General features: G+C 33.4%; 1 protein-coding gene across 3 annotated transcripts in view; it reads left to right on the forward strand.

Moving 5' to 3' along the window:
- LOC107452852 (SCY1-like protein 2) overlaps positions 1-5,375 on the forward strand; it is a 58,996-nt gene extending 53,621 nt beyond the window's left edge. For all 3 annotated transcript variants that reach the window (XM_043053296.2, XM_043053299.2, XM_043053297.2), the window contains one exon: positions 3,402-5,375. In XM_043053296.2, the coding sequence (XP_042909230.1) occupies positions 3,402-3,842 (441 nt within the window). In that variant the 3' untranslated portion in view covers positions 3,843-5,375. The remainder of the gene's footprint in view (positions 1-3,401) is intronic.
- The last annotated feature ends 7,303 nt before the right edge of the window (positions 5,376-12,678 follow it).

Here is a 12,678-nt window from a genome sequence, read left to right on the forward strand (position 1 = left end):
TATCAGAGATTGTTTTACCATGTTTGCCTCTGACAGCAATAACACCGTCATCAACGTACCCGATATAGGAAATGCCAAGATCAGTTAACCAAACTAACAAGGAGTCCATTACCATACACCATAGGATAGGGGACAAAACCCCTCCCTGGGGCCACCTTGCTGTTGCATGCACTTTCATGCTTGCAGTAAAGATGAACAAACATACCTAGAGGATAGCAAGTTAGCTATCCACCTGGTAATTGTTGAGTTTATGCCTCTGTTCTTAAATGATGATAGTCTCAAGAAGGACTTTATCAAATGCACCTTCAATATCAATGAATACCGTAAGAGCAATCTCCTTATCTGTGATTGATTTCTCAAGCAGGTAGGAGAGCTCGTATAGTGCGGTGTCCGTTGACTTGCCAGGTTGATAGGCATGCTGTGACTTAGGCATGTGATAGGCATGCTGTAAATTAGCTTTTCGATAGCTTTCAACAGACAGGAAGTGCAGCTGATTGGTCTGAAAGATTTAGCCTCAAAGTAATTTTCCTTACCTGGTTATGATATGAAAACTACCCTGGTATTCCTCCAAGAGTGAGGTATATACCCAAATGCTATACAGGATCGAAAAATCCTGCATAGAGTATATTAACCCCCTGAATAAGCATCATTGGTATGATATCATCCATACCTGGTGACTTGTAAGCCTTAAACGACTTTATTGCCCATACAACCTTCTCATAGGAAACCACCATCTTAGCGGCCTCTCAGTCATTCCTACTGCAGGTAGTTGTGGGAATTATAAGTAGATGTTCGTTCTCTACAGGATGAGATCCACGGAAGTGTGCTTCGAGTAGTTCTTCAAGAGCCTCTTCACCTGATTCACTGTATCTTCCGTTTGTAAGACAGATGGCATTTAAATTGCAATTAAAATCTTTAGTAAGAATTTTTGCAATCTTTGCAGTGGCAGAAGTAGTGTTAATACCATATCAGAAAGTCTGCCTAGAGCGACGTTTAAATGGTCTGATAGCCTTATTATAGGCAGTTAGAGCGTTGCTATAGGACTGCCATTCTCCAGATTTCTTTGCTCTGTTAAATGACTTACTACATTTCTTACGTAATTTACTAAGCTCAGAAGACCACCAAGGAACTCGCCTTGGGGAACTAGTAGACATAATACTACATGAAATATGATATGAATCGAGCATGATCTGTTGCACTTGGTCAACAGTCCACTCCACATTATTAACATTATTGTACTTACCAGGGAAGCTCCATCCGGACGATGGCAATCTTGATTGACTTTGCAGCACATGCAATGTGCCAATTCCTGTATGAATTGGCACATTGGGTGAGGGCCTTGCATCAGAAGACCTAGGTCTCTTAGCTTCGCTTCTCGCTTCAATGGCCCTCAATTTCCTAAGCTTTTTCTTCTGGCGTTTGGACAATCCAGTGGCGCCAGACACACTGTCCCCCGAGTGCTTGTGGGGACCAGAGACTCCTACAGAGGAGGGGCCTGCGCCTCTGGACTCCTCACCGGCTTTCAAAGTAGACTGCAAAGCAGTGGTATTAACACTGGGCTCACCCGAGGGCTTACCGTGTGATACTGGAGACTGTAAAAAAAATTTAAAAAAAAAATAATAATAATTTTTTTAAAATTTCTGGATCCGCCCCTGTATAGAGTTTTATATTCACGTGATTTAAAAGCCTCATCTTGGGATTCATATTCTCTCAATTTAAAATCATGCATGTGATTCATATTCATACAATTTTAAAATTAATCATCGGGATTTATAATCACATGGCTTACAACTTCAAAAATTGCACTTTTTTTTGTCAAATTTGGATGTATATATATANAAACCCCGCTATAGTGAACATGGTTTATAGTGAACTCCCGGATATAGTGAACGAAATGTTCGGTGCCGTGCCTTGCTATACACGTATAATGTTATTTTTTGTGGATATAGTGAACCAAAAAAGTGAGGAAGTTGGATATAGTGAACTTTTTTCTGTCTTCGACTGATTTTTTAAAAATTTTTTTTGTAATAATTCAAATTAAGTGCATATACCGATTTTCAAAACCATCTCTAGAGGGGAATGTAGCTATAAGCATTTTTTCGTTTTTGCTCCTTTCTCTTAATTTCCCATCCTTAAACATCCCAAGCAGACGATGCACCTGTAAGGTGTCAGCGTAATCAATATGCATTTTTTTCAGAGGAAATGAGTAATTATTTATTATTGGTCAAAGAGTTGGACACTAATGTGTGTTGATAAGGCCCTCATTTCAACTCCTTTTTGCTCTCAGTTCAGTTAAATTAAATCCTGCAGACAAGAGTCTCAAATTTAACTATGGCTAGCAGTAAACGTAAAAGGTTCTCCACTGATGATAAAATAGGCATAATCAGAAAAATTGAAAATGGATACAATCAAGCTGATATTTGCAGGGAATATAAACTATCCAAATCTGCAGTTTGTAACCTATGGAAAAATAGGCCATTAATAATTTCTGCTCATGAAAAAAATTTAGATGGTGGAAAAAAGTTGAGAAAAGCAGATCACTAGGATAATGAAGAAACATTGCTGAAGTGGTTCACCAATCGAAGAAGCCGCAATCTTCCAGTATCTGGCAAATGTCGATGAATTTGCTAAGCGATTTTATGAGACTACTTTTATGTGCTCGAATGGCAGGTTAGACAGGTTTAAAAACCGGAATAATAGAAAATCAGGAAAAATTATCTGAGAGTCGGGAAGTGTTTCCATATCTGTTGTTGAGGATTGCTCATCAGCTAAAGATTACTAATTTTTTCATACGCAAGACGAAGAGTAATGAAAAATAGCACATTTTTGGCGCTACATAATATTTTTCAGTCAATTATTTGAATAATGTGTAATAAAAGGGAGGAGTTAAGAAACCATTAGTTATATTGCCTGCGTAACGGATATAGTGAACTCCCGGTTATAGTGAACCGACACTTCGGTCCCTTGAAGGTTCACTATAGCGGGGTTTGACTGCATATTCATTCTTGAATTTCCTCCTTTTTACTTTCTGACTACTCGCTTCCCTGAGTTACCCAGTGAGAGGTATCCAGAGGGGGCAACACGTGGAGGCGGCAGACATTACCCCCTTGATCTTAATACAGCTCTCCCGGTTTCTCACAAAACAGCTATGAATCCACTAGTGGTGCTCATTCATCGAATTCTATCGCAGCGGTAGTAGTATCTACCACTACAAAAATACAATTCCCTAGTATATAAGACACGATTCTATGCTGGGGTACCTTTTCATAGAGGAAGGTTGGCAACTCTCCCCACAGCTACTATGTACAATGAACTGGGGCTAATACTCCAGAGAGTGGCATATATCATTCTCATACTTTGTGAAAACCTATTCAGATTTTATTTTCTGTTTTATTTTGTAGCCATTTTCAATGTCATTTGAAGAGAAGAAGCAGATGACTTGGAACCAAGAGCAACACAGAAAGTGGAATAGTGGAGGAGATCTGGTACCTTTCCGTGATGCAACCACTTCCCTCATAGACTCCAACTTAAAATGCCTGACTACTTCAAAAGCATTAGATTCACTGTCGTCTCTACCTCTCAGCACGAGCTACATTCCTAATAATTGGGCACCACCTCAGCAACCTATGTCTCTTGTAACATCTCCGTCCCAACAGCACCAAAGCTCATCTAATTCCTTGGACAACCTTCTGCCAAGCATTGGTAGCAAATCTAACCTCACCTTATCTCAAATGAGTCAAGGGATAAGAGAGCTTCCTTCATCCCCTGTTTTATCTACTTTTAACAACTTTATTAAACCTGTCAATTCAGCCAAGAATGAATTGGAAGACCTTCTAGGTTGATGGCCTACCTGAGTTCTTGCAGACTCAAACATTCTTTTCATTGCAAGAGTATTTTTGAAAATTCCATGCATTCTTTTTTCATTGCAAAAGTGTTTGAAAATTCTATGCATTCTCTTTTCATTGCAAGAGTGTTTCAAAATTCTATACATTCTCTTTTCATCACAAGAGTATTTGAAAATTCTATGCATTCTCTTTTCATTGCAAAAGTGTTTCAAAATTCTATGCATCGAATTGAATGCACATTGTATAAATTGGACTATAATCATTGCTGCAGGGTGACCACAGAACAAGTCAGGAAATTTTATAGTTTTGGAAAAATCAGAGAATTTAATGGAACTGCCTAAAAGGCTAATATTTTTCCAAAAAAAAAATGTTCATGTAATCATTTTTTTAAAGCAAAATTTATTTATTTTTAAATCTAACAGCAAGTATTAGTGTTTTGTAATTTATAATAGATATATTAGATAATTATAATATTTATTATACAGTTGTAACTAAAAAATTAACGTATAGCTAACAATATAATATATTACTGGTTACAAAAATTAGAGAAAGTGGCTAAAATTAATCTGGTTAAGCAGTGGACTTATTATTTATGAATTCTTGTGGTCACCATTGTTTTAAAAATAGTATAAGTAGATACATTTGTTATATATATTTAAAAACATCGATTTGTTGGTGGATTTTTGTACAAATAAAACATTCCATGTTTACCTCTATAATGTTTCACCTATGTTGAGCTTTTATTTAATTTTTTAATGTATGTTGTACCTTTAAAGTCCTATTATAAAAGTGATTATTATAATGTTAAATCATTGAAAATATTCCTTTCCAAATATATTTTCTAGTCTTCATTCAATTTTTTTATCAGTCTTTGTGGTCACCCTGTCCTTTTCATTTTCTTTTGTCCTCTTGTATATATATATATATATATATATATTGTGCAAGCTATATAAAATAAGTTATCAAGTAGCAATGGAACCATTTGCTACTTGAAAGGGTTGCATAAGATTTAAATTTTCAGGAAAATCCATATTTTCTTTTAAAGTCTGTCACATCTTAGATGTGAAAAGAGTATGGAAACTTCTACCATTAATTTCAACTAGCCTGAGGGAAAAATAGACTGAAACTCTAATTTTGTTGTCAGTTGATTTCTCAATAACTTATATGGCGATCTTATTGAAATTTTGCTCACTTCTTTTAGATACAATTGACTGATTAAATGAGGAACTTTTTCCCCCTTTGTATTTAAATTATTTTACCAGTCAATGTATAGTCCTGATCATATTATTAGATGCACTCTAAGATTCTATGTAAAATCTAAATTACTCAGGTGATATTCTATACAGCTTTATTGTTTTTACGCGACTGTTTGCACTATTTTACGTTTGTGAATTTATTGCTTAAATTAGACGATACATTATAAAAATTTGGAATATTTATGATATCAAATATTATCCTAGTATATTATAACAAACTAAACTAAGTGGCGCGACAGCCCATAGAGGCCCAAGGCCCACTGTGCTCATCTCAGTTTTCTTGACCTTAGGCTCTGGGGTGCAGGAGCAGATGTTCCGGTCAGGTGGTCAGCCGAATGCGGAACCCCCAGTGTTTAGTTCCCAAGCATGCTCGGTACTCGATTATCNATATATATATATATTGTGCAAGCTATATAATATAAGTTATCAAGTAGCAATGGAATCATTTGCTACTTGAAAGGGTTGCATAAGATTTAAATTTTCTGGAAAATCCATATTTTCTTTTAAAGTCTGTCACATCTTAGATGTGAAAAGAGTATGGTTTTCCCAAGTGTTTACCAGTGAGTATGGTTTACCAGTGTTTAGTTCCCAAGCATGCTCGGTACTCGATTAACGACCCACTGAAGGAACCAACGGCCGAGTCAACCTTGCCCGGCCCGAGGATCGAACCCAGGACCTGTGGCACAGGAGCGTGGAGCGCTGGCTACCACTCAGCATCCGGGCGTCAGTATATTATAATAATTGTACCAAATTATGAGACGCACTTTAGTTTTTTAATAATGACATGTTTTGCGCGCTTTTATAGGCAATACTTTTATATTTAAACTTACATGTCATGTGTTTTTATTCAGGATATTTTTTACATACTTCCTATTTGTATTTATTTTTAACATATTGCATGCCAATGTTAACCGATTTATACGTCAACGTAAACAAGTACAAACCGGTTTCAGTTGTGTAAAAACAATAATGCTGAATAGCAGTATTTCCTAAAGTGTGGTACGCGTACCCTGAGGGGTACGGAGTAGTTTAGCAGGGAAACTCTTTCTCATACCAAATATCTTGCAACAAATGAAAATTTTAATACAAAAACAAAGATGGCCATGAAAATTTACGATTACATATTTTTCTTTTGGTTATTTTGAAATTCTTGGTACATGTTCACAAAATACATTCATTTAAAAAATACATAACTTAATACTCATAATTTAAGTTATTTAATTAATTAAATAATTAATTTGATTAATAATTAATTAATTTAAGTTTAAAATTATTTTCTTGTGTCTGAATATAAAATTTTTAGTTTTGCTTTTATAATAATAAATAAGCTTTTCTTTCTAAGATTTATTGAGATAATTAAACTAAGGTAGATGGACAATGTATATATTCTGATTTTTAAGATGGGTGACTAAAATAACTTCTTTTGCCTACAGCCTGTTTCTATTGATGAAATATTTACAGTTTGTACTGAATTTCTGTGATTAATCTTCTTGGGAACTGTATATTTTTTTATGATGTTGTTCATGTAATAATTTACGTACATTTAGGATACTGTGATAATAAATTACTTTTATTACATGAGCACTTGTGTTGTTTACCAGAAATTATTGAAACAATATTGTTTAAGAAACTTACTTATGTTCACCAAGAGTCAATTATAATGACTAAGTTCAACTGATAACTGGAAAAATCTAACACTAAACATACCATAACCGATCAAATGACCGTTTAAGAACTTTTGCTCATATTGTTTTTGCACACAGTTGACTTCATGTTTTTTTCTAGTACAGTTAATATTCTACAGTAGGGAACCGATTATCCGGAACGGTCGGGACCATCGCTATTCCGGATAACTGATTTTTCCGGTTTTCTGAATCGCTACAAAAAGCCGTTTTTTTTAATTGTTAAACCCAACTAAAAAGAAAAAAATTGGAAATAATCTTAAAAGTAAGAAAAAACGATGAAGCAATGCACTAATGATTACTTCCAAAATGATGGTAAGGTAAACATCTTTAAAAAAAGAAAAATCGTAAAATCTTATGAGGAAAAAAATTTTTTTTTTTAAGAATGGTGAGAAAATTCATCGAATTTCGTTCCGGTTTTTTGGTTTTCCGGTTTTCTGATTTCCGGATAACGGGTTCTGTACTGTATTATTTTTTGTTTCGAATAACCTATTTCTACCATAACCGGTCATTTGACTGGGAGAACAATTTATTGCTTTATAAGGTTATCAGAAATGACGATGTCATGCGTGTTGTATTCGATGAGTCGAACATTTCTGCAAAGAGTAGTGTGTTCAATCAGAATAACTGTGAATTCAAATTTCAAGAAAGTGCCTGACATTTCAGATTGGCATTTTTGTGTCAGTAACAAAAACTAAATGTTTTGGTAAGTAGCTTATATTTTATGTTGATAGCATTTCTAACTGACTGTTAGTTTTTACCCAGAAAAATGTCGAAACAATCAAGAGAGCACAAGTTCTTAGAAGAAATAATATTAATTATAAAAATAATTATAATTCTTATTCTAATAATTATTAAAATAATTATAAGAATTACAGAAATAATAATAATTGGAAGAAATATGTTTTCAGAAAATGTACAGTGGAAGCACCTTAATGTTAAAAAATTTGTTGAGCAATGTATTAAAAATTTTTATTCCTCGTGTTTGAAACTGGCATAAAAATTGGCAATATAAAATTTTATTTAATTATAATAAAGCTTTTTTTTTTTTAGTTTGCTTCCTTCCTAACATTCAATCAGCCAACATAAAAGTCTGTCTATGGTAGAAATAGGTATATACTAAGTGTTGGTATGTTTAGTGTTAATCAATATGGATAGTCTAATTAAGCGTAAGATCGAAATAATTAAAGAATAAATTTAGTTTTATTATTGATGGATTAGCTTCGTTGTAATTGATAAGCATTCTTCAAAATCATTCATCAAACAAGAATACTCTTTACATTTTCATCGACAGTCACAATTTATCTCGACTGAAAATTTATTTAACAAAAAGGGACACCGAGCAAATCAACAATATTTACATCATTAAATATAGTAAATTACAAAAGAGCTAGAAATCAAGTCAAAGAACTTAGTCAAAGAATTGCTTAAATATTCAAGTTTTAACTGTTATTCAAAATATTGATGCTTAGGTAAATTACTATTATAATTTTGAGTCTCGCATAGGCATTCAAGAAATATAAAAATAAACAAATACCATTAAGACCAATAGTAACCGACCTACCCCCGAAGGAGTTTGCGGATAAGGGTTTCACCCGTTTGCACGTGAACTAAACACTACAAAACTACAGAAAAGTAAAAGTACAAAATTAAAAAGATTGAAGCACATAGGAAGAATCCCAAAATCGAAAAAATAAAATAAAAATAAAGCAGTATAAAAATTAAAAGTGCTTAAAACATCAAAGTAGATAAAATCAACCGACAATAAAAGTGACAAAAATACAGGTAAAAACATATAAAAGTAAGGTCAGGTAAAACATCAAATGGTAAAATATGAAAAACCACATTAGAAACAAATAAGATTAATAGAATAATTAAAATAGTCGACTAAAAGTTCAAGTGTCTCCCTTTCAAGGCTAAGTGCCTCTAAGATTAAAAATGTTCTAAGGTAAACCAAAGTTTCACTAAAAGGATAAACACACAAAGATGACACCAGGTAGGACAGAGGGTGCTGAAGTTGACCAAGAGCAAGATTTCATTTCGAATGTCCTATGTATAATGAAGATGCCAGTTCAAGGGGAGAACTAAGTCATGGAAACGGTAAGTGCCGAGGTAAAATATTAAAAGCAGATATTTAAAACCAGAAAACCCAAAAGATTGACCCAAACAAATACCATTAAATCTGATAATATGTTTATGTAAATTCAATTATAAAATTCTATTCCTTATTCGGATTCCAACGAAGGCATGTCTTCTGATCATCCTCAGGGATGTTTCCCAGACAATAGCCCATTGTGCAGCTCTAGTGCGACGTAAATAAACAACCCTATCTAAACGTTCCAGATTACGACTACAGCCCACATATTTGAATTTACACAAAAAAGTAAGTTAATTCAGTAACGTAACTGATTTCGTAATTTAATTTAACGACTGCCTAAATTAATGAGCCTATTTAAAGTTATTCAGAGCGATTACTTTTGCGCACTACTCACAATTACATTCGTTTAGGATAAATACATAAAACCATTAACTGTTTTTGGCTACTTAAAAAAGATTTTATTATTTCTTAGAGGAAAATATTCTTGGAAAAAAAATAGCACACTTTTATTATTTCTTTTAGAGCGAAATTGCACACAAGTTTCAATAAGTGAACAAATATAAAATGTTACAATAAAATAAAAGTTTATTTTAAATTAGGATTTTTTATTTTACTTCCACAACAGATTTCTTCGGCCTAGTTGGGCCATTCCAAGAGGTCTCGGCTGATCCCATGTGGTGAAGCTAATTCTGTCGGGGTCACAAAGTCCTTTAAGTTCCCTTAACAAATCAGTATTTGGGGTACTGGATCGGAGATGTTCTGGTCCAGCTCAAATTTAAGATCTGAGGATGGTGTATGAATGTTTCCTCCCTTAGAAACGGGCTGTGACGTATGTGTGTGGTGAAATTTGAATTCTTGGTTATAAATGTGCCCTCTGCCTTAAAATAGGCTTGTAAGTATTGACAAGTGGCAAAAGATAACAACAGCAACGGATAAAAATTTGAATCAGAAGTTTGAGTTTAATGAAGAGATCCGTTCAAAAAATTGAGTTTCGTTAGCTTTTATGACTTCATTGAAAATAGAATTTTTTAAATGAATAAACATTTAATTCACGTGATGAAACGTTTGAGATAAATGAGTTCTAAGATTGAACTTTATAAAGCAGGACATAAACTATTGGGATCTTTATCTGAAGATATTAAAGTAAATAATGGAGTCAGACAGGGAGACTCCTTATCCTGTCTTCTTTTTAATGTTGCTCTAGAGAAAGTTATAAGAGATGCTGAAATCAATATCAGAGGCAACATATTTTCAAAATCTATTCAAATATTGGCGTATGCGGATGATTTAGACATCATTGCACGAACTGTTCCTGCATTAAAAGAAGCTTTCCTTTCTTTGGAGCTTGCTGCTAGGGATATGGGACTAATCATCAATACCGATAAGACCAAATACATGCCTGTACTTGCTAAATTAAATTCTAGTGAATCCTATCTGGAGATTGGTTCCCACAGGTTTCAGACTGTTCAGAATTTTACTTACCTTGGTTCAATTGTTACTGCCGACAATAACATAGACAATGAGATTCGGAGTCGTCTAATTTGTTCAAATAAGGCTTTTTATGGTTTAAAACGTTTTTTCAAATCATCTCTTTTATCAAAAAATACAAAACTTTTACTCTATAAAACATTAATTAGGCCAATACTTACCTATGGCTCTGAGACCTGGAACCTAACTCAAGCTGGTGAAAATAAAATTGCCATTTTTGAGAGAAAAGTTTTGAGGGCCATCCTTGGTGGGATAAAAATAAATAATTCCTGGAGAAGACGATATAATACTGAACTGTATAAAATCTACAGAGAGCCAGATATTGTGAAATTCATTAAAATAAATCGAATGAACTGGGCAGCTCACATTTTCAGAAGGAATGATGACTCAAATTTAAAGAAAATCCTATTACACAAACCCCTAACGAACAGGAAAAGAGGTAGACCCAGGCTGAGATGGCTGGATTTAGCTGAGACTGATTTCCTTATTCTAAAGGAGAAAAAAATTGGCGAACAAGTGTCAAAAGTAGAGAGAAGAGGATTCGAATTCAAAGGAAGGCACTGGCCCACCCTGGGCTGTCTAGCCAGATATGATGATGAAGATTGAACTTTATGCAGATTTTTTATAATTTAATTCCAGAATAAAAGAGGGCTCCACAAGTTAGATAAATTTCGAAAACTATTAAAAATGAAAGTCATTTCCAACAGAGATTTAGCGATAAAGCAAAGAATTTAATAAGGAAAATTGCAACAAAGATTTAACAATTTTAGAAACACATCATGATCCTAAAATTTATAAATTAAATTTACCATTTGTGCTAGCTGAAAAAAAAGTTTCTCAATAAAAACTACGCAGTTTAAATTCAAACGTAAAATATCCTCAGTGGTTAGAGTCCCTTTTGCCGTAAGTCTAACCGTGGGAAGGTTTCGTGATTTTCCTCCCCATGTAACGCAAATGCTGATTAGTTCCATCAAAAAGTCGTCCACGAAGGCAAATGTTTCCCACTACTTGATCCAGGAGTCTTCTGGAATGGGTTCAAAATGAAAAGGCGACGGAGTTGAGCATTAATAGCCCAAAAATTGGGTCGACTGTTAAACAACGGTTATAAAATAAAAATAAAATTAATTGTAAGTTATGAAATCAGACACTACTGTATGCATTTTGTTTCCCCGATAAATTAGGATTATCCTTAATTTTGAAACCAAATGCATAGTTAAGCCAGGAGATTTTACTTTTTGCGTATCTTTTAAAGCTAAACTTTTTGCACACAATTGGAAAATCTTATCCAAAGATAATTCAATTCAAAATATAGCTTTTAGTAAATATTTATTATTTTTATTATTATTGAATTTAAAAATGGTGGAAAAATTTTGAACTGTGAGTTATACAATTTCTTACATAATTTAAAAAAGAAAAGTAATTTTTCGTAACAAAATACACACTTTAAATACGTCAAAAAATAAAATACCTTTAACTGCAACAATAATTAAAAAAATAATAACATATAATTTAAGTTCATAATTATCGTGTAACATCCTTAATTGTTTTATTATTTTAAAACATTATTTAAAAAAATGCCCATTTGCGATTATTTTTCTTAACATAAGTAGGAATTCATATGAATATTGCCCGCGAATATTTAGCTTCAAACACCATATCCCGGCTAGTAAACAAAACTTATTTTGGCAGATTGTGGGCCCATTAATTGGTATATAAAAAAATCCTTCGGTACAATTGTTCGATACATTAAATTCTAATTTTGGGCGGAGTTTGAAATTTATATTTTAATATTATAGGGAGTTACGGAATGTGACGTGTGCGTGCCTCCTGATCTGACTTCAGTTCCTTTTTCAGACATTATTCGCTCTTTATCAAAGAAAAACAATTCTTTTCACATATAGAGCACTTTATTCGCTATAAATATTGAAAAGAAGTTAAAAAAAATAATATAAATTAAAATAAATAAAAATTATCCGAAATTTAACCGTTTATTAGCTATTATTCGCTATTTTTCAAAGAAAAAATAGTTTTTTTTTTATATACAGAACACTTGATTCACGTTAATATATCAAAAAAAAAATATTTAAAAAAATAATATAAAAAAAAAGAAAAAGTTCGAATGCCGACCCTCGCAGGGTTTCGAACCCATGATCCCCGGGACAACAACCCTAACTTGCCCCACAGCTTTACCAACTTCGCCATGCTTCACATGCCACCCCTGCGAATATTTGGCTAAAAACACCTCCTCCCGGTTCATTCGGTACAATTGTTCGATATATAAATCTCTAATTTTGGGCGGAGTTTGAAAT

The sequence above is a fragment of the Parasteatoda tepidariorum genome, chromosome 3 (genome assembly GCF_043381705.1).
Source record: "Parasteatoda tepidariorum isolate YZ-2023 chromosome 3, CAS_Ptep_4.0, whole genome shotgun sequence".
Lineage (NCBI taxonomy): Eukaryota > Metazoa > Arthropoda > Arachnida > Araneae > Theridiidae > Parasteatoda > Parasteatoda tepidariorum.